The sequence below is a fragment of the Motacilla alba genome, chromosome 14 (genome assembly GCF_015832195.1).
Source record: "Motacilla alba alba isolate MOTALB_02 chromosome 14, Motacilla_alba_V1.0_pri, whole genome shotgun sequence".
Taxonomy (NCBI): domain Eukaryota; kingdom Metazoa; phylum Chordata; class Aves; order Passeriformes; family Motacillidae; genus Motacilla; species Motacilla alba.
The window spans coordinates 12841188-12862282 of NC_052029.1; the positions used below are offsets into that span (position 1 = coordinate 12841188).

Sequence of the window (21095 nt, forward strand, 5' to 3'; positions counted from 1 at the left end):
TGGCTCTCCTCCGTGGATCCAGCAGAAATCAACACATTTTAATGACTCTGGCTTTCTCCAGTTTCTTTTTCTTTAAGCCTTTGCTTCCCCTACACCCAGAGACATCGATGATGCAAGTAGGTAGCTGTTGTAAAAATGTGGCTGCTGGGAAGGTAAAACATTAGTGACTGTAACAACCCAGCATTGCTGATGCTGAATGAATTTTGATTCACTTGCTACATATTCTGCAGTCCATCTGAGTTTAGCTGTATCACATCATTAGTCCTATGATTCAAGCATTTTGATGCTCGGGCATTCCATGGAGTACAAGGCCAATTTAGAAAGGGCCCAATGAATTTATGTGCATCTCCAGAGGTGTTTTCAATTGGAAATGAATAAAATAACATTCGACAGAGTTAAAAGGCAAGTTGCTTTGTGGTGCTGATGGTTCACTAGATAGGTTTTGCCCAAGGCTTTTGAGTCACAGATTGTGATGGACTAAAAAAAAGAAAAAATGAATCCTGATCCCCACTGAAAGTTGCATGCATGAACTCTCGTGTTCCATTTTCTTCCACATCCAGTTAACACTAAAATCTCCCTTGTGACTTCTCATGGCAGAAAAAACAGTTTCCCTGTGCAAGCTGCCCAGTACTATACGTGTGTATCTTACTATTGTTTGTTTATGAGCTCAGCACTGTTATCTGTGATTTGCTTGCTCCATCTTGTGCAGTCCATCCAAATTTAGTGATATGACATTTGAAAAATTGGGGATATATTAGGTATAATTTACAGTATGCCAGAGACTGGGGAATGATGCTGAAGTCACAGTCAGATACTGGAGCACAACACACATAAGCCGTTCTGTGACACTGAAATTAGACAAACTTGCCTAATTAGACTTTTTGAACCTTACCAAACCAATGGCACACTGTCAGCCCCTGTGTTAAGGAGACTCTGATTCATAGATAGCAGGGAAAATTATTGGCAAAGGGAGAAATTTGGACCTCTGGCCATGCATGTCTTAATTCAATGCTCATTTAAATAGGGCAATTTATATTATTGATTGCTCTCTTACTCTAATTTCCCTGTTAAGTATTGCAGATGATAAATATATCTGTTAGGATTGATTCTTTCATCCTGAAAATGCAAAATCTGAAACTGCTCAGGCGCTGCCTCCCTTAATGACGTTGATGTGATTCTGCTCCACCCTCGTTGCATCTGTTGATTACCCACAAACAATTGGGGTTTTTCGATTTTTTTCACGCTTCTCTCACTCTCCCGCCTCATCTGTCAGAGCAGTTTCTCTGTGTCAGCAAAGAAATTTGTTGCCTGGTGGCCAAATGGAGTCCAGCCTTCAAATTCTCCTTTCTCATTGTTGTTGTGGTCATGTTGGAGAAGATCCCTGTGGAGGACCTGGACTGGGACTCCAGATTCCCCACTGCAGCTCTCCCTCTGCACCTGCTTCAGCTGTTCTAGAGAAGTGCAGCTGCCAAATGCCCCCCCTAAATGAGCACTTCAGGGATGAGGCAAAGGTTAGGCAGGCTTTTTCCTACCAGTGCAGATCAAAAGGAGACTTTATGGTGACATTTAAAGCCAAATCCTGCCATTTTCTGTACTTAAGAACGACCTAGAGATGTTCCTCTGGTTAGTTATCCATAAGAAATAGAGAGAAATCATTATTCCTCTTACTGGAGTGACTCTGTGAGGAAACTCTGGAAAATCCTGCCATTTCATCACAAATATCTTTCAAAATGATGCAAATACTGTTGTGTTGTGTGAATTCAGGAAGGCTTGAAGTAGACATTGCACTATTGGGCAGTTCTATTTCCACTGTTCTATTCTGAGAGGCAAGTTTGGAGATAAAGAGGTGTTGGAGTCTAAAAGATAGCTGTAATACAGTATAAATCATAATATTAACATGTAATATTTTACTTTTTCAGAATTGAAGAAATACAAGAGGTATGAAGTACTAATGACAGCATATAATGTCATTGGTGAGAGCCCTACCAGCACACCAGTGGAAGTGTTTGTGGGTGAAGCAGGTAGGTGAAAAGAAAATCAGTTGATTTCTTTTTATTTTTTTAATATCAGCATGTTGTAGTATTCTCGAGACAATGTTCAATAATTGTCCAGGAAAGGCATTATTGGAAAAATTCCCCAGTCATTGCTGACAGTTTTTTGTTGCTCACTCTCCTGGAATAGGCACTGGCAGTTTCTTGCCATTGGAAAACCAGCTGGTCTGCAGGAAGGAGGGAAGAAAGGGCATTTGAAAGAAAGAAAAGGAAATCTTTTTGGAGTTGCAGGAGGATGACAGTTCATACCAAATTAGCTTGAGGGAAAAATTGACTTAAGGAAGTGAAAAGTGGAGCACAGGAAAGCCACAAGGGAAAAGAAACAAAACTACAAAACAGGGGAGACTCAGCTGGTTCTTTTATTTTATAACTCTCTGTGTAGAGACATTGCCTGGCACCACACCTGGCTGTGGTTTTGTGCTCTTGAAGCAAGGAGATGCATGTCTGGTTTTTTTGGAGGTGGGGCTTGGGTTCTCCCAGGAACCTGCAGATTGTCCCTGCATCCAGCCCCGGTCAGTGGCACTGTTCAGGCCTTTGCTTCTCTGGATCTGGTGCCTGAGTCCTTTTTGATCATTTTAAAATCCCCCCACTGGAAGGCTGGATGGTGGAAATCAGGACAGAAGAGTTGAGCAGACGCTTCTGTGAACGCCTTGAGGAACGGGTGGTTTGTGAGAGCCCAGATAACCCCCAGCCAGTCTGTCCCCCACAGAAATTCCAGCTGGGAAGGGCAGGACTGGGATAGCTGCTGCCCTGCCAGCAGGGCTGTGGTTATGGTGATCCCAGCTGGAGGGAGGCAGGCTCTGAAATCCTCGTTAGTTCTGGTCTCTGTTTCTGCAGCAGCAGCGTTTGAAGCTCAGAACAAGGGGAGGCAGCTCGACCCTCCCGTTGCTTGGCCCAGCACCGGAGCTGATTGCACTTTGTTCTGTGTCTCGGGGCTGTGGGATGGAGGAGCTATCAAAGCCAGCACTAATTCATTTCATTATTGCTCATTAAACATTCTATTGCTCAAAACGAAGCAAAGCACATTTTTTTAAGAACTCTACTGCGCATTTTTTTAAACTCTGCTTAACCTTTTCATTTCAAATATGGTGCAACATTCACCATCTTTCTTTGAAAACATCATAAATTAATCAGAGCAGCGTTGTCCTGGAGAGACAGCTGGCAATATTTACATTTTTTTCTAGTTTGCTTCTGCTCCAACTTACTTCTGCAACTGCAGCAAAGAAAGTCCCAGGTGGAGCCAACTGTATCTGGCTTCAAAATACATTTTTGTTTCAGAGCTAAGTATCTCCCTGCTGCAAATGGAGCCAGCACATGCACTTATACACATGTACACAGCATGGGAAATCAGCTGGGGAAAACCAGGAAATGCTGTTATATTGTGTCTTTTAATCCCACAGCCCAGATCTTGTTATCATAACTCAGGGAACAAGGCAATGGAAGGAGACAGACTTGAGAGGACACTGAGATAATTACAGGACCCCTGAGTGTCTGAAGGAAGGGGGGCTGGAACTAGATGAGCTTTAAGATCCCTTCCAACTCAAACCATTCCATGATTCTGTGCTGTCCAGGAGCCCTCCTTTCCCAGGCAGGACTGGTGTGTCTGAAGTTGTAGTGTGTGACTTGGCTGTTGTTTTAGAGTTCCTGGATTTACCTCTGGAAAGGGACCATCCAGGTTCACACAGCAGAGATGATGAATGTAGGCTCTTCCTGCCGATTTTCACTCTTGTTGTGTGAAGTTATTACACTTTGTTATATAACTGCCTCTTCCACCTCCAGAACTGGCTGTGATTTATACTGTGAGTAAAGTGATTGGAGATGGTATTGCAATTTAAGTTTTAAATTGATTTGTGACACCTTTGAGTTAAAGTGTGCTGTGGAAATACAAGGTTTTTGCTGTTATTGTTTGCTCAATGTTCTTACCCACGGTAAAGGCAGTTAAGCAGCAAGCTGGAAAGAAATGAGTCTGCTCAGCTCCAGCAGTGGGGCATCCAGGTTAAAAACAGAGAAAAGCTTCCCAATAAACAAGTGCTGACACAGGCACAGCACTGGGCACAAAGTGAGTGAAGGTGGCCAGTCCCTGGGCTGAAGCTCTCAGGTAGCTCTTGTCTCAGTGCTGTTAAATGGGGCCCTGTTCTGCCCTAAGCATTGCAGTAATTCTTGGAGAGGGGAGAACATTCCTCTCTGGCTCATAAAAAGGGATAGCCAGCCTTTGTGCCTTTGGGGAAATGTGCTGGGCTTCAGCTAGCTCAGTCAAAACACCCATTTCTGTTGGGTGTTCGTGTTGCTGCTGTGCTATTCAGCTTCTACAGAATGATGCAGAAGGAGGAGTGTCTGTGATTCCTTCCTTCCCTTTTGTGCTCTTCCCTGTTAGATTTGAAAATTTCCCTATGAACAGACCTGGATTTTTACAGTAAAAGTTCCAGTAGTAATAGAACCACCTAAAAAGCTTGGAGGGAAAAAGCCACTAAAACCAACCTCTTCTTCATGTTTTGCCAATTAAATGAGCAAATATACCCAAATGGGGAGTTTCTCTCCAGCCCTGGAGTGCTCTTGAGCTGTGCTCCAGCCAACTGCCCCCTTGGGCAGCCTGAGCAGGTCTTCCCTGCCTCTGACTGATGGGCAGGTGGAAATTCTGGGAGAGAGCACTGGCTCAGCCATGAGTAAAAGGCCTCTGTAGCCCAGCTTGCATGGTGAACAGGAAAGCTGGATGCCAGTGGCCTGGATCTTTTGGGGTTTTTTGGTGGTGGGTTTTTATTTTATTCTACAGGTGGAGGAAATGCTTTCCCTTTTTTGGGTAGCCCATAAGATCAAAGGCTTCCTTTCGAGTTCTGCCTGGATATTGGCAAAAGTCACTGGTGTGGAGAGCAATTCTTCCCCAAGATGGGAGAGTGGGCTGGGAGCCCTTGATCTCAGCGCAGCTGGGAAGGATGTGCTGCCTTTGTCCCATGTCCTTCCCCCACCTGCCTCAAGCATCTGCATCCCTCTCCTCCAAGGCCCAGAACATCCTCTAACTCTGCCTTTTTAGAGCTGGCTGCAGCTCTGCCCTGCTCATTAGAGAACCATGTGCATCTCCTGACAAATGACAGAAAAATTGAAAGCCACCACTTGCAGAAATTAGGAAGGGAGTCGCAGCCCCGCTGGCAAGCCCCCTTTTCGCCTTGTTAATTCATTTAACAGTTCAGCTGTCAGGGATGCTGGCTCTGATTGGGGAGGCAGTGAGTGTTCAGTGAGAGGCTGGCTACTGATATTCATCCCAGCCTGAAACACAGCTGCTACCAGAGGTGCTGTTCTGCTCCACCGAAATTAAGACTCTGTTAGAGCAGCCACTATATCAAGAGCATTATTCTACCAGGTTGCTGTCACCACCTGATTGTGTGGGGGGCTCTGGAGTTCGGGAGACTCCACTACCTGCATTTTAATTAAACAGAAATCACAGGTTTGGGCCAGACATGCTTCACCTAATTTGGGAAGGTGAATAAAGTAAAATGTGGCCATACAAATCCTGTGCTAACGAGCCTGCAGCCTTCAGTGCTTCTCCCATATACTGCAAAGCTGTTTTGGATGAAAAGTAATGAAATTCATCATTTCTTCCAGCAGCTGTTGCTGGAGTAGAGTGAGTGTGTGCAGAGAGGGGGTGGCAGAAGGGGTGAAGTGCTTCAAGAGACATCAGCCTTTAAACAGGTTGTAAATCCATTTGTGTGAAGAGGGGAGTGATGTGTGTCATTATAACTGATGGTGACATTGGTGACCTTCAGAATTCACAAGAACTGATGAGGCCGGGTTGTTGTTGTTGTTCTTTTTAATGATGTTCTCTGAGAGCTGGTTCTGTAATGGGAAAGGCAAGGAGTAAAAAGCTGGGATACAAATCCCTTTGTTCAGTAGTCCTCCATTGAAATGCCACTTTAGTTGTACCATCGTCTTTCAGAGAACATTACCTGGCTCTCTCATTCTCTTCCAAGTGGAGCTGTAGCTTGGAAAAGAACAGGAATGGAACAGAGTGATGTCTGCTTCTTACCTCTGTCTTCAAAAGCTGAATCCACCTCTTAGTGAAAAGCTAGCTGACACCAAACCAAATTTCTTCCTGTTATGTGCAATTATTTTCATCTGCCCTCCTGCCTGCAGCTCCACAGGTGTTCCTGGACTTCACAAATTTTATTTTATTCACCTGTAGCTGACACAGGGAGGGAAGATCTGCTCTGCCAGTAATGTCAGGGGAAGCACTTGGAGCTGCCTGGCCATCTCCAGCATTTTGCAGGCCAGAAACAGAAACCACCTGGAAAGCTCCAAGACTAAAAATAGTGAAAGAGGTTTGGGACAGAAAAGGCTACACTGAGAGAGCGAGCCATGATAAGGACAAAGAAGCCTTGTAAGGAAGCAAAGACTTGACTCCAAGTACTTGGCTCCCCTCTTGTGCTTCCAGCACAGAGCTCTTGTCCTTCTTACCTGGTTATCTGTGCTGGGGCAACATCCCTTTATGCTGAAGGCAAGGAGGGTTGGCAGGACAAGGCTCCTTTGCCCTTGGGTGCTTTAATCTCTTCCTTCAGGCCTTGCTCTTTTATGTGCGCTCCAGATTCCCCCAGCAGTGTCATCTCAGTCCCTTTCTGGAGAAGGGGGTCCCTCAGCACTGCCTGGGCCCCCCTTTCTCTTACAGCACAGCAGCTTTATCTCCTCCCCTGCCCCAAAGAGCAGAGGAGATGCTGTGTGGAGTCCCCTGTGCCTCCTTGGTCTCAGGCTGGGAGAGGAATGACAAGATTGCAGCGCGTCGGAGCTGGCAGCCCGCGCCCTGCCGCGGCCCGTGGCTGTTCTCTCTATCTCCGAGGGACACGTGGGCTGGCTGTGCCTGTGCAGATAGCAGCACAGTGCTGCTGGCGCAGCTGCGAGAGCTGGGTGGGCAGTGCCATCCCAGATGCCACTGGAGAAGGGAAGAGAAGGATTATCATGGCCATTTCACATTGCAGTAGTCTGAACCTGTCAGCCTAGGGGACAGTATCTTCCCGCGATAAACAGAAGGGGATGGAGGGAAGCTGTTGGGGAATAGAATGGTAAATGAATTATTGGTTTCACGTGCTCAAACTTTAAACAAAGGGCAACTTTGGAGCTTTAAAAGCACCAAGCTTTTTAAATAAAAGGGCATTTGCCTTTTAATTTCTGACACCTCTGGACATCAGCAAGAGGCTACTTTTGGGGGGATGGCAGGGTGTTTGAAACTGGTTGTCCTTTTCCCCTCCCCTATAAATTTAAAGAACCTGCAGAGCTGTCCCAATGTGGTGCTCAGTGCTGGATGAGCTTTACCCTGTCATTCTGGGAATGCCTTGCTCCAGGAGTGACACTGGGTTGCCATCCTGTCCCCATCGTCTTTCTCTCCAAGGAAGGAGAAGGTCTCCCCTCAGCTTGGAGTTAAAGATGTTCTCCAACAATGTGCTAAAAGACAGAGTAAAGTTAGAGCAGGGCAAGAAAGGCAAACTGCAGGAAGGTGGAAGGAAAAAAGAAGTGGTGAGATGTTTCCTGTTTGGACTGGGAAAGTAATCTCTTTCCAGTTTCTCTTGGAATTGAATTCACCTGTATCCCAACAGCATCCCATTTCTGAGAGCAGGATTGGCCACTGGGCACATCCCATCATTGTTTCTTGGCGGATTTTAAACTTCTCCAGGTTCACTTTATGTACAGGGGCTCAACTAAGGGCTTGTCTGCAGCAAGTCCAATTTGGATTTGTTGTTCCCCTCAATGCAGCTCCACTGGAGGTAGCAGGAGTGTTGATAGCATGTGGCTGTGGGATCTAATCCTGCAGGGCTGTGACAGGACCGTAGAAAATAACAAACTAAAGTGTGCCCACATCAGAGCATTAGTCACTGCTTGTGTGCTACTGGTGGTGTTACAATGCTGGGGAGTTATGGAAATGAATTTTCTCTGTAAGGCTTGGCTCCCTTTCCTACTCAAACTGGCTATTTTTTTAAGGGTAATTTTATATTCTTAATCTGTTTACAGATGATGTGACGGTTTTGCTAATTAGACTTCCAGATTTGGTAGCCTAGCTCAGTAGCTGCTCTTGCAATGGTAAGACAGAAAGTAACCGTGCCAGTGTGAGTCTGTGGAAGAAGTGTCCTTAATGTCAACATGTCAAAAAGACATCCCTGCAGCTCTCTGGAGACTGAAATCTAATGTCAAGGCAGAAGGAAGCAAAGTCTGGGAGTCGTAGTGCTGTCAAAGCAAGTTATTCTACCATATAGGAGAAGGAATTTTAAGCGAATGCACTGGGAAGCAGTGTCCAGATTGAGACATAGATTTGATGGGCTTATTTGACATCTTTAATTCTCCATTGACAGTCCAAAGCTCCCTAAAATGATTTGCAGTGTTTTCATGCTGCAAGTAAAAGCCGAGCGCGCGCCTCATTAACAGCTCATTAAGTTGTTAATATTGGTCATCAGCAGCCTTTGGTACAGCACAATGCTTTATGCAGTGCGGCAGCTCCCGCTTAGCTCGGGTCTAATTGCCTCTTTTCATCACGTCTCAATGTAGGAAAGATGTTTCTGTCCTAGCAAAAACATCCGCGGTTTCTGATGCGCCGGTCCCTGGCTGTGGCAGGGCCGGGAGGAGCTGGGCTGCGATTGCCGGGCAGCTTTGCTCTGGTGATGAACTCACCACCCCGACCATTCGATGCTGATTTTCTTGGTGCCGGCTGTAGCCCGACATGGGCAGGCCCCCGTGCCCAAATTCATCATGAGGGCTCGTGGCTGTGTGCTGCAGATGTGGGAGGGGAAGGACACATGAGCTGTTCTGCTGCAGTGCTCCTTGGGCTGGGAGAGCCAGAGCAGGGACATCCCTGCACACAGCAGAGGCAGGAGAAGCCTGATCGTGTATTCAGAGCTCTACTGAACTCACGGCACAGCTACTCCATTAAAAGCAGAGGAATTAACCTTCCTTTCAAAAAACATGAGCAATCGGTAGTAAAGTCAAATGGACCAGAAATTGCCCTGGTAGAGAGGTGGGGAAGCCCCTGGCTGATAACTCCTATTCCAGCAGACACGGGCTGGGGTTGGAGTGCTTTTGACTAAAGGGTTTTATTTGCAGCCAAATTCCTATTTTGCCTAATTGTGCAGTCCTGCTCTGCTTGTTTGCAGTCATCCTGGGATATGTGAGCAAAATTTGTGCTGTAAGTATTTTCATATGGGTCTCAACTCCCGTGGCTTTGCCTCCTCTGTACAGCTTTGCTGTGAAGCCAGCTGTGGAGAAACACAGTTGGTTTTCTTCTCTGACATCTGTTTGCTGTATCCGTCGTCAATCACAGAACTGGAGGCTTTTCAGGTTGCCTGTTGTAGACTGAAAACAAAAAAGTTGCAATTTTTTTTTTTCTTAAGGAAGTATGAATTAGCAATCATCTAAAATATCTTGGCTGCAGCAGTCCAGGCACTGAGATGGAATGGGGGTGTGAAGCTGCAGTGATGATATCAGGTATGAAAAAGAAAGAAAGAAAGAGAAAACTCTCACTGAGTCAAGGAAATTTAAATTTAATCTGTCTCGCCCCAGGAGCACAGTAACACAGTCTTCTGTGGGCTCCCTGGGGTTCCCTGACCATTGCAATCTGTGAATCCTAAATTAATTCCTCGTGGGGGTCAGCCACCCAAACTGGCATTAAAGCCACAGTGAAAGGTTGTTCCAGGGGCAGATCTCACCTGTGCCCTTTGACTTTTTTCTGATATGGCTTTTGACATTTGGTAGATGGCAAACCCAGGGGAGATTATTTGATACGCTCTCTTGGCTGCAGTGAAGCAGAAGGATTGGACTGTAGTAGGTGCTGCCATTGCTGTTAGTGGATGCAAGTGGGTGCTTTTGTTCAGTTGCCATGAACTTGTGGTATTATGATATTCAAATGTGGCATTAACAAATTATAATAAGTGAACATAACTACAAATAGAGGAGGAGGAATTTTGGGTCCTGGAGAGTGTGGGGAAAAAAATCTGAAATTGGTCATTTTGCTTCTCTAATGGGTAGACTTGTAAGAGAGTGGAGGGCAGAGCTTTCCCCTCCTGTACTGCTCCCAGTGCACATGAGAGAGGATCAGACACATAGCAGCTCCTCACCATCTCTTGAACAACCTTCATCCCCTCCTGGGGGTGAATCCTGCTCTCATCAGAGCTGGCACTGCTCTCCTTGCACTACTGTTTCTGCTCTTCAATGGAGAAAACCCCCAGGTGCACAGATGTGAGGGAGAGGGAGCTGCAGGAGCCATCCCCGATTTGCATGGATGGAAGAGAGGGAGGGTTTTAGCTTGCAGGCTCGTGCTTACCTAATGCTGTCAGGCTCTTGCTGTTCCTGCTCATGGCCCACCTCTGCTGACTGATGGGCTGCCTGCCTGTGTGTGATCATATCCCTACTGACATGAAAGAAATAGAGGGAAAAGCTCATTTCATTATTCCCCCCACTTCTTGTTTTAACCACCTGTACGCCCTTTCCAGAGGCAGTCTGACAGTTCTGTGAGGGCTTTACTTTGGGCCAGGCTCTCTCACTTCCTTGATGGATAATCTCAGTATGCAATGTGATAGCCTGTTCTAGGGTTGTGTTTGCTAAGTAGGATTGTGGAATTCAGCAAAAGAAAAATGTGTAGTTTTTGTTTGCAGGCTCTCTCACAGCACTGCTCTGTGGGGTTTGCCATGGTTCTAAAACCCATATCACGTCTGCCCCATGAAAATTCCCAGATTGCACGTGGCTCACTCACGTGGGAAATCCAAATCCCCTTTAAAAGATTAGGGACCACAGCAACAGTGTTTTCACCACCACTGCAGGAGTTAGTGAGGAACAGGATGAGAATGGCTCCTCAGTTCCAAAAGGGCATTGACAGGTAAGCCCCTAGATCTGTGTCCGTGGAAAAGAGACTCCACTTTTAGTCCTTGTTTCATTTCAGTTTTCAGGAATTCAGTTTGCAGGAATGTCATCTCTCCCTCCATCCAGCCCCACCTCCCTCCTGTAGCTCTGCAGGTGCTGAAGATACCTGTGCCAACATTGGGAAGCTTCCCAGTGCTAAGCACAGAAGCTGGGGATATTACATTTGGGGATCATTTGCAGCTGCTTTAATTTATGTTTCTTCATTACTTTAATACCCTTAAAAAATTGATGTGGCAAAACACAGCTACTGTACTAAATGTGGAATACAGAGGAGAGCCAAGTGTTTGTCTACCCAGACAAGATGGCACAGAGTAAAACAACTGCAGGTGTTCCAGACTCCCAGAGTTCTCATCCTGACAGCTGTTCTCTTTCTCCTCTTCACCCTTTCTTCTCCACTAAAATAGGTTTTTCTGGTTTTTGTCTTTGTGTTCTATGTCTGGTTTTGCTTTTTTGCTCTGTCTTCCTCAGCATTCATGAAGGTGAGAGAGATGTTTTTCAAGTTCTTCTTGTGCTCACTTCCACTGGTACATGAGGAGATGTTTTAAATTCTCTTACACTGTTCTATGCAATTGTGTAAATCAACACATACATCCATATCCCTTGGAAAGGAGTATTTCCACCTAAAACCTGGCTTTTACGGCTGTTTTAGCCTCCTTCCCCATCCAGTTAAACATCCCAACGATGGGGAGGCCAGATTGCTCCTTTGCTGAGACTCATTTCATGTCTCAGGTGTCACAAACCTGGCAGGGCAGCGTTGGTGCCAAATTGCTGAGTAAGAGGGCAGGAGCACTCAGGCCCAACGTAGCAAATGGAGTGTGTTGGAGGGGTTAAGATCCACATCGCTGGAATGTGGCTCTGCCTCTCTTAGTGCCTCTGAAACACATCTGAGTAACCACAGAAAGCTCAGCCCTTGGAAAAAGCATCGACTTCCATCACGAGGTGAAACCCAGCCTAAAACAGGCAGAAATTAGTGGGAAGTGTGTTTTACATTCTAAATATAGCTTGTGCTGCTCTTCACAGTGGAAAGCAGCTTCGCAGTGGCTGGTTTTGAAGCACAACTGACTAATTGTTATTGAGCTAATCAGCATCACTCCTGCAGCATTCCTGATGGCACCAAGCTCTGCTGCTGGGGAAGCTCCAATCCTTCCACTGCTCTCTCCCAGACTCTGTCAGAAAATGGCCAATAAACACTGAACATTCTTCTCTCATGCCACTTTTCCTTCATGCAAGGAGTGACTGCAGACATCTGCAGATCCACCTTTTTGGTCATTCCTGGGAGGTATTATCCTCACATTTCTTCTCTAAGCCTGTACTGCAGGAAAACCCCACTTTGCCTGTTCTGCAGATCAGTCTCACTGCTTTATCTGGTGACCTCCTGCTTGTTCTGTTGTGTTTGGCTTTAGAATCCACTAAACTATTGCTTATCTACACTGTGACTTGAAGGCAGTGGCTGCAGCTGAAGAAGCAGCAATCTCCATGTCACTGCAGGTATATAACTTAACACAGTGAGGATGGTTTAGGTTAGGCATCAAAAAGAATAATATGAGAGTTATTTTGTTTGTGTTCTATTATAGATAACCCTCTTTTGTTTCTTTTTAAAGTATGGGTATTACACAAACCCCTATTTTAAGAGTTGTTGAAGTAGAGAGGTGCTGGCAGAGTTTATGTGGGAATGACAGCACAATCTGGAAAGAAGTCAGTGACTGAGATTACATGAAAATCTGACCAGCAAGCTGATTCCAGTGTGACCCAGGAGGATGATGTCTGAGTCCTCTCCAAACCCTTTTAGCCCTATTTTCCATGACCGTGTGTGCCAGGAATCAGTGTGTAAACTTTGGAAGCTCTGGTGTGCAAGATTTCACCATCAGCACACACCGAACTGAACACTGCTGTGCCTTCTCCCTTGCTGTTAATCGCTGGGTGGGGAAAATTACAGCTGATACTCAGAACATGCTGCAACCACCCCTCCATTGTAATGTGGAGACAGATTAGAGGATTTTGGGGCCTGGAGCTGTGTCTTTGTTCTGTGTTTATGCAGCACATTGTGCAATGAGATTCTGGCCTCTAGGTGCTAACACCAAAATGCAAACATATTGATTACTAGGGAATAAAGGCAGGCATGTTCTCCAAGTCATGCTTTGAAGAACTTGGGGGAAACACTTGCTAGATAGAAAAGGATCAGTGGTCTTTACAAAACAGAAATTTGCTTGGGATTGTTTGGGATCAAGCTGATGCACAGAAAATCCTTCAGTCTCTTTCACTGCATTTTTCTCTTCATTTTTGGCCTGAGTGTTTACTTAAATGGCGTGTGAGTATCAGGAAATCTTGTCCCAAACTTGTCTGTGAGTGCCCTGCCAGTGACACTGCCACTGCAGAAACAATTAGAAAACCAGTAGAGGAGAAATCCTCTGCTGCCCAGAAAGTGGAGCAGATATAAGAGCAGTGAGCAATGCTTCACAGAACCAGTTATCAAGTTTGCCCAATGAATCACAAGGATTTGTAGCCTACCTGTGCCGCAGAGCATCGTGGCGATTGTCACTGGGAAAAGGAATAGTAGCTCCATTTTGATGGAAAGCTCTGGGTGCCACACAGCCCAGAGAACAAATATCCCAAGTGAGAAGAGCCGAGGTGAACCTTCTGCAGAGCAGAGCTCTGGAGCAGGGAGGCCACTGGGGATTTAAAGCACCTTCCCTTTAAAGGTTAGAAGCATTTGCAAGCTCAAATTGCCTGCAGTGAGAGCAGAGGCTGCTCAGTGCAGCTGGGAAATGAGGGCAGTGATATGTTTAAATGTGGATTTAGATGTGTAACTTTATTTATGGGCTCATTTTGACACTCTCACCACGTTCCTGGATAGATTTGTTGTCTTTGCGTGATCCTGCCAACAGCAGCCCAGCCCATATTTGTTACTATTTGTTACTAATTACTACACAACCTGCTCAGTCTTTCTCCTTAGGTTTTGGCTGAGAGAGAGTTTCAAGGAGACAATCTCAAAGGTAAATTGAAATCAGATAAGAAAGAAATGTTTACAAATATCTGCATGAGATTCCAAGGCAGGATACGTGCACAGAATTTGACTTCATGAGTACACAGATGTTTTTTTCAGGGAAAGTGAAATGCTTTCCACCTGCCAAGAGCTGTGTTTGAACCCTCGGGGGTCTGTGTCGCTCCTGCTATAGTTGATAATGTCACTAACACCTAAAGCAGTGTGAGGTATGTAGCTCTAACCTTGCTTTTTATGTATTTGAGATTTCAACAGCCATGAAAAATTCCAAGCTCAGTAATCTTGAAGTGCATTCCTAGAAGGTAAAATGCCTTTTGAATTCACCTTTAAAATGCACTTGCTTTTATTGGCACAGGCTATCCATATATTCAGGGAATGGTTTGGGGTTGCAAACAGGTGGGGTCTTCAGGGATGTGTTTCCTTCTTTTTGAAGTATTTCACTTCACCCTTAATGGAACGTGCTCTCACACAGAGCCACATCAAGCATCAGCAGCACTCTTCTGCTGTCCCTCGCTGTCAACAACAAATCTGTGCTTAGAGGAGGGGGGACACATCAGCCTTTGAAAGTTGAACAGAGGGACAGACTCACAGGGCACAAAACCAAACAATTTGCGTCTCGTGGAGGCTGTGGAGTAGTGAAGAGAAATGTCTTTTTCCACACATTTTTTTTCGTTCCTCCCGTCAAATTTTCCTCCGCTGTGCCAGCAGAAGCGCAGCTCCAGCAGCGAGTGTGTCGGTGCGGAGTTATCACCGGCAGGTTTTAACCACTGTGTTTCTTAGATGCTGCATGAAGGGGTTGAGGAAAAGCAGAAAGCAGTGTTTTTCAGGCAGTGGGTTGTACACGCCGTCTCCTCTGATGGTCGTGTCTCAGAAGCGGTATTTGTTCCCAGCTGCCACATGGCATCCAAAGAAAAATGCTCTTGTAGATGCTGCTTCAGACCTAGGTGTTGAGAGCACTGTGAAGCTGTCAGCTCAGGACAGACAGTGGTGTCGCTCCTTAGAAAGGAAATGCACTGCTAAAGGGACCCATTTTCCTCTGTGATTGTACACGTTCCTGTTTCCCTGAGCATGTCATCCTGGCAGATCTCTGGGATGTGTTTTCAGCTTTGCTCTCTGTCGTCATTTTGGCCTCATGCTTTGGTTTGTGCTGTGAAATTCTCAAAATCTTGAGGTTTTTGGTCCCTAACACTGAGGGCATCCAGCCAAGCGACGAGCACAGAAGGCAGGGCAATAATTAGACAAGTGCACCCTTGTGACCAAGCTAGGGTTTACTGATGGTCACTGTCACCTCATGTATTCACCATCCAGCCAAAAAGAAAACAAAAAAACCCACAATAAATAAATAGTTTTAACCGAGCCCTGGGATAAAGGCTATTTTCAATTTTACCTTTCACGTTTTAATTGTATAGCAATAATTTTGCAATAGAGTTGCCGATGGCAAACATGCAAAAGACATTAACTTTATTTATGTTTTGGATTATTAATGTGGCTGTTAAAATTCCTCCAGTTAGTTTTGATTGAATTGTTTTTTTGTGCGATTCTGTCGTTTAATGGAGCGGTAAATAAGAATTTCTGATAATGAGCCCAAGCATCTGTCACAACAACCTGGCGCTGGTTATTAACATTTCCATTAACGGCAGGGTGGGCAGTGATAATATGGAAACCACACAGTTAGAACAAAATAAATAGTTGGTGTCAGGCTGAGTGGGTGTTAATTACTTTTTTATTTTATAACTCTGGGGGGAGGGAGTATTGGTAGAAAAGTGTGACTTATGAAGGTCATTCTCTCTTAAGAAAGAAGTCTCCAGAGGAGCAGCTAACTGGCACTATCCAGTGCAAGCGGTGAATATTTTATTGCTTCTATTTATGGCCCAGAAAGGGGCAGAGAGAAAAGAGACAACTTTCTCAGGGGGTCTGGCAGAAGGCTGTGGCACTGTAAACACAGAGAAAGGAGAAGTGGAGGCTTTGTCCTGCTTTTCTCTCCCCACTTCTGCAGTTTGACCAGGACATGCTTCAGCACCTTTCCCGTGAACAGAACAGGAGCTGTTTTGTTAAAACCTGCTGGAGGCTCAGACAGCAGGACAGGAGAACAGAGCATCCTCAGCAGCTGCTGTGGAGGAAAATACACCTGCACCAAGTGGGATTCTGACAAAGGGAAGGGATGGAGTGACCCAGGTGCACTCAAAGATTGGTCTTCTCGCGCAGTGCAAGGAAGAAATGCCATCAGGAGCCAAAGAGGGCCAATGTGTGCATGTGGAGGTGTAATCAAAGTGGAGCTAACAAAAAGTTGTAGAAGCAAACTAAAAGTCATTGTGTCATACATAAAATATTAGTGCACTGTTTAGCAGCTGACTGGGTTTAGAGGTAATTTTAGGCAGTATTTAGCCCAAAGTCTTGCTGCTGAGTGGCATTTGGGCTGGTGGTGGCAGGGGCTGCCTTGCTCACCAGGAACAGTTGATCTGGAGCACCGTCCACTGCCAAAGGTGAGCCCCAAACTACCAGGGAACCTAGGCAAAATTTTCTTTTCTTTTTCAAAGCTGCTGGCAGGATTGAGTTGATTCAGTGTCTAAGCCAGCCTGCATGGAGCAGAACACAAGCATGTCCCGAGGCTCAGCTGCTCCTCGCTCCTCTTGTGCCGAGACATCCTGATGACGCAGATACCCCAGGGCTGGCTCATTGCTGACTTGTGGCATAAACAGAGCCTGTCCTGGTTCCTCCTGCAAATGAAAAACCTGGCTATGAGCTAATTCTGCTTGTCACTGTTAATTCTTCTGTCCTCCTTCCTCCCTAGCACCGGCACTGGCCCCGCAGAACATCCAAGTCAACTCCCTTTCCGCGAGCCAGCTGGAGCTCACCTGGGACCCCCCTCCTGCCGACAGCCAGAACGGGAACATCCAAGGCTACAAGGCAATCCTCCCATTTCTACTGTTTTCATTTATCTTGCTTGGCATTGCTATTTACTTGTGAGAGAGCTCTACAAAGTGCAGTCGCCCTCGCCACATAAGGCAAATTAGAGCAGTGCTCAGGCTGCAGCAGGGAAAAGCAGCAAGTCCCAAAACCAAAAGAAAGAGAATGAGATTGGGAGGGGGGAGGAGAGAAAAGGGAGAGTGTGTCATTATTTATGGAGAAGGAGAGCATGGGGGAAACAGGGGATGCAGATAAGGAGGCAGCTCCACTTATGCAGGCAACAGATCTGCTACAAAAAGCAACACAGCTACACAAGAGCTGGGGGCAAGAAATGTATTGAAGAAAATTAACTGAGCTTTTCCTCCATCAAATGCTACAAGCCTTTAGGAAGAGCAGAACTTTCTCCCAGTTGGAAGCCTGAGCCAGGTCAGATTTTGGAAGCATTGCTTCATTTCCTTAACTTTAACAAAATTAAATCAGCGTATTAATTGCGTTTGGTTTGCAGGAGATGAGCACGTTGCAGAGACACGCTGCTCAGCATCTCCAGCATGAGAATGGACCCTCAGAGAGTGGGAATGGGCAAGTCTACAAACACTGGAGCTTGGCTTGGGTTCAGTGTCTGGCTCTGCCTCTCTCCATGAATTTAGGTCCATAAGTGAAGGAAAGCCAAGCCAATGTGAATAATCTGGCATCCCTTCTTGGCAGTAACAATCATCCTTCTATATCAATCCCTGTCCTTTCCCTTTTGTACGTATATAGATAGCTTCAGCAGCTTGGCTTGGAGAGCCAAGGTGGAGTCTTGCCTTGGCTTGTTCTCTCGGCTCTCTGGCTTGCTTTGGCCTGTTGTAGTCCTCTCACTGCCAGGCCTGTCCAATAAGTAGGGCTGGCACCAATTTCCCGCTTGGAAACAACTTCTCCAAAGGCTAATTTTATAGCATCAGGGTAAAAATTATGTAATGGAAGAAGGGGTAAAAGCACCTCAAGGAACTTTAGGGAGAATCTTTGTTACCCTCTTCAGAAGGGCATTTTCCTGGCTGTGCTGTGAACAGCAGTGGTGTGAGTGCTGTGTGTGTGCAGAGCCATGGACCATCAGGGTGTGTCAGGATGCCAGTGCTGACAGGCAGCTTGCATTGCAGGGAGTATTTAAACTGACCTCTCCTCAGTGAACCCTGGCAGTCCATACCTACTGTCATTAAGCCATATTCTTCAGCCTTTGCTCTGTTTTTGAGTGATGTACTCAGCTACGTGGTCATTGGACTCAGGGGAATTTGCTAAGGAAAAGATTTGGCATGTGCTGAAAAACCTGAGTATCCCGTCGAACAGAGGAGTCCAGGGCAAGACTACACTTTCTGTTCATTTTGTAGCTGCAGTGGCCAGATATTTTCTAGGTGTAGTATATAGTACAACACATGACAGGATGAAGGGAATGCCCTCCAGTTGTGCCAGGGAAGGTTCCAATTAGATATTAGGGAAAATATCCTCACAGAAAGCTTGGTCAGCGTGGGAGCAGACTGTCCATGGAGGTGGTAGAATCACCAAGCCTTGAAGTGTTCTGAAGGCGAGTGGATGTGGGACTTGGTGACACGGTTCAGTGGCAAACCTGGGCGTTGATGGCTGGATTCATGATCTTAGCGGGCTTCTCCAACCTTAATAATGCTGGGATTCTGTCTCGCTGTCCCAACAGATTTATTACTGGGAGAGTGACACTCTGAATGACACGGAGAAGGTGAAGGTCCTTTTCCTCCCGGAGACCAGCGTGCGGCTCAAGAACCTGACGAGCCACACGCGGTACCTGGTCTGCATCTCCGCCTTCAACGCGGCCGGGGACGGCCCCCGCAGCAGCCCCGCCCAGGGCAGGACGCACCAGGCGGGTACGGGACCGTGTCCTGCTCACCTGGGCACAGCCAGGGCAAATGGGGCATGCAGCAGGGCAGTGCTCTTTGGATTCGCATTGTAGAGGTCTTGAAAGCAGGGGGAAAAAAAGGTGTAAAATAAGTGGAGTGAGAGGAAAGGGAGTGATACAGGTGAAATGAGAATGGAGTGGCAGAAGGGCCAGTCCTTAAACTAAGCTGGTCCAGAAGGAAACAGTCTGTGGCTTTGGTTTCTGCTGCCACACCTGGAAATCAGAAGGAGCTCATCTCCACTGCCTGGAAGTTGCCCTGATAGTCCTGTGAAACAATTAGAATTCCTCCCTGGTTTTTTTTAAAAAGCTGGGTCAGCAGCCTCCCAGTCAGGCTGAGCAGTCCCTGTGCTGGGAGTGCTCTGGCACAGGGTGAAGGCAATGCCCTTGGTGGTGGCTATGAAGAGGAGGTGGCTCTCACTGCACCCTTCTGAGGGCCCTTCCCTTCCATGCCCTCTCTCCTTGTTTGCTCTGGAGGTTCAGTTTTGCAGCTGACTGGCTGTATTTTTAGGACAGGCTGTGTTTGTGACTGATTACAGGACATTTGGATACAACTGACAAATCCCATTCTCAGCTTGTTTCCTTCAGATTTAGGCTGGGCAAATAAAGCAATGTTTTATAATATATATGTATATTAGATTGCTGCTGCTGCAATTCAATCTGTGTGCTATCCTTTCAGCACCCAGTGCTCCCAGCTTCCTGGCCTTCTCTGAAATCACCTGCACTACCCTCAACGTGTCTTGGGGAGAGCCAACAGCAGCAAATGGAGTCCTGCAGGGTTATCGAGTCGTCTACGAGCCTCTGGCTCCTGTCCAGGGTAAGAAAGAGCTCTGATCATACATATTCATGGGGAAATGACACAATGGTACTGTAGGACCTTTCCTCTCTGCCCAATTTCCTACTTGCTCTCTGCCATTTTCCAAGAGAAGCCAGGTAGCAAAGGGTAAATAAAACAATTCCGCTTTTGCCAAAATGCTTCAGTGAGCCATAATATTGTGGAATATAGCTTTTGTCTTGTCTTCTCTCATTTTCTTGCACAAACTGTAGTCTGTGTGATTTGAAAAGTCATTTTACAGCCGTCATTACCTGGTCTGGGCGAAGAGGAAGCTCAGCCTGGGAGTGCCTGATTGTCTCCACGCTTTGCCTTTGAAACTGCTGAGTAGGCTCCATCCCAGAATAGTTGTCAGGCGCATTTGTGTTGCTTATCACATCATGTGTCACTTCTGCTATCCCAGAGATTGCCCAGGCATCAGATGTGCTGGTCATCACTGGCAGCACCTCTGCTGTGACAGGCAGGATAACAGGACAGAGACGTGGCTGTGTCTCTTCACTCAGAGTTTTCAGGCAGCATTTTTAACCCAGCACCAGAGTTCACTTAAACCACAACAATGTGCAGGCCATAAACGTTTCATTAATTTGCCAGAAAAGCAACAGAGAGGGCTTTGGCAGTTTCTCTGAAAACAAATGTAAATTCATTCCAAAGGTGAATTAGAAAAGATGACATAGTTTGTGGATGGCCTTATTAATATTTTTATATTCCTGGTAGATTGCCAGTAGTTCAATAGGATGTCCAGCTTTGGCAGCATGACAGCGGGGAGAGTAATTTCAGCCATTGCCAATCCATTTTAAACTCTTTTCCAAAGAAATAAGGATATCAATCACTTGTATTTGCTTCTCCTGTAAGGAATAATGATCTATATTGTCTGAATATCCATGTCTCATGCACAGAGAAAGTTAAACTCAGGATTGAAAACACCAGAATAAAAGCACTGTCAGCCTTTATGGCTGGCAGGTCTGAGCACAAAGAGCTAATACAGGAAGCATTTCTAATTCTGACCAAGAAATGTGCACAGGGTATGCAGGAGGTTCAGGCTGGTCGGGCATTTCCTCCCTTTTCTTCATTCCTACACAATGTTCAAGAATATGTTTTTCCCCCCTGAAAATATGGAAGTGTCAGATCATGTTTTCTCTGCATGTATTTGACTTAACATCCTTCAGAACCTTTGTTGTCTTTTCCTCTCTTCCCCACCTCTGCCTGTGCTGCCCCTGACTCCAGCTTGTCTCTCCTTCCCCTCTGGAGGGTTTCTGATGTGAGCAGGAAGGTTATGGAGGGCTCTTCCCCAGATGCAAAATATTTGTCTAAATTTGTTTTCCAGTCTTTACCCACCATTTGCTCTTGTGCCAACATTTTTCTTTCAGCAAACATATTTATTCTCCTGCCATGGAAAGGAATCCCTTCCTTGATGATATCATTTTCACAGGTTCACAAATATTCCAAGTTGGAAGTCCCTCCACATGGATCATCAAGTCCAGCTCTTAAGTAAATGGCCCATTTGGGGCCAGAACCCAAATT

General features: G+C 46.0%; 1 protein-coding gene across 7 annotated transcripts in view; it reads left to right on the forward strand.

Moving 5' to 3' along the window:
* Positions 1-21095, forward strand: part of SDK1 (sidekick cell adhesion molecule 1) — a 387953-nt gene that overhangs the window by 337479 nt on the left and 29379 nt on the right. For all 7 annotated transcript variants that reach the window (XM_038151581.1, XM_038151583.1, XM_038151588.1 and 4 more), the window contains 4 exons: positions 1920-2021; positions 16727-16842; positions 18527-18713; positions 19422-19559. In XM_038151581.1, the coding sequence (XP_038007509.1) occupies positions 1920-2021; positions 16727-16842; positions 18527-18713; positions 19422-19559 (543 nt within the window). The remainder of the gene's footprint in view (positions 1-1919; positions 2022-16726; positions 16843-18526; positions 18714-19421; positions 19560-21095) is intronic.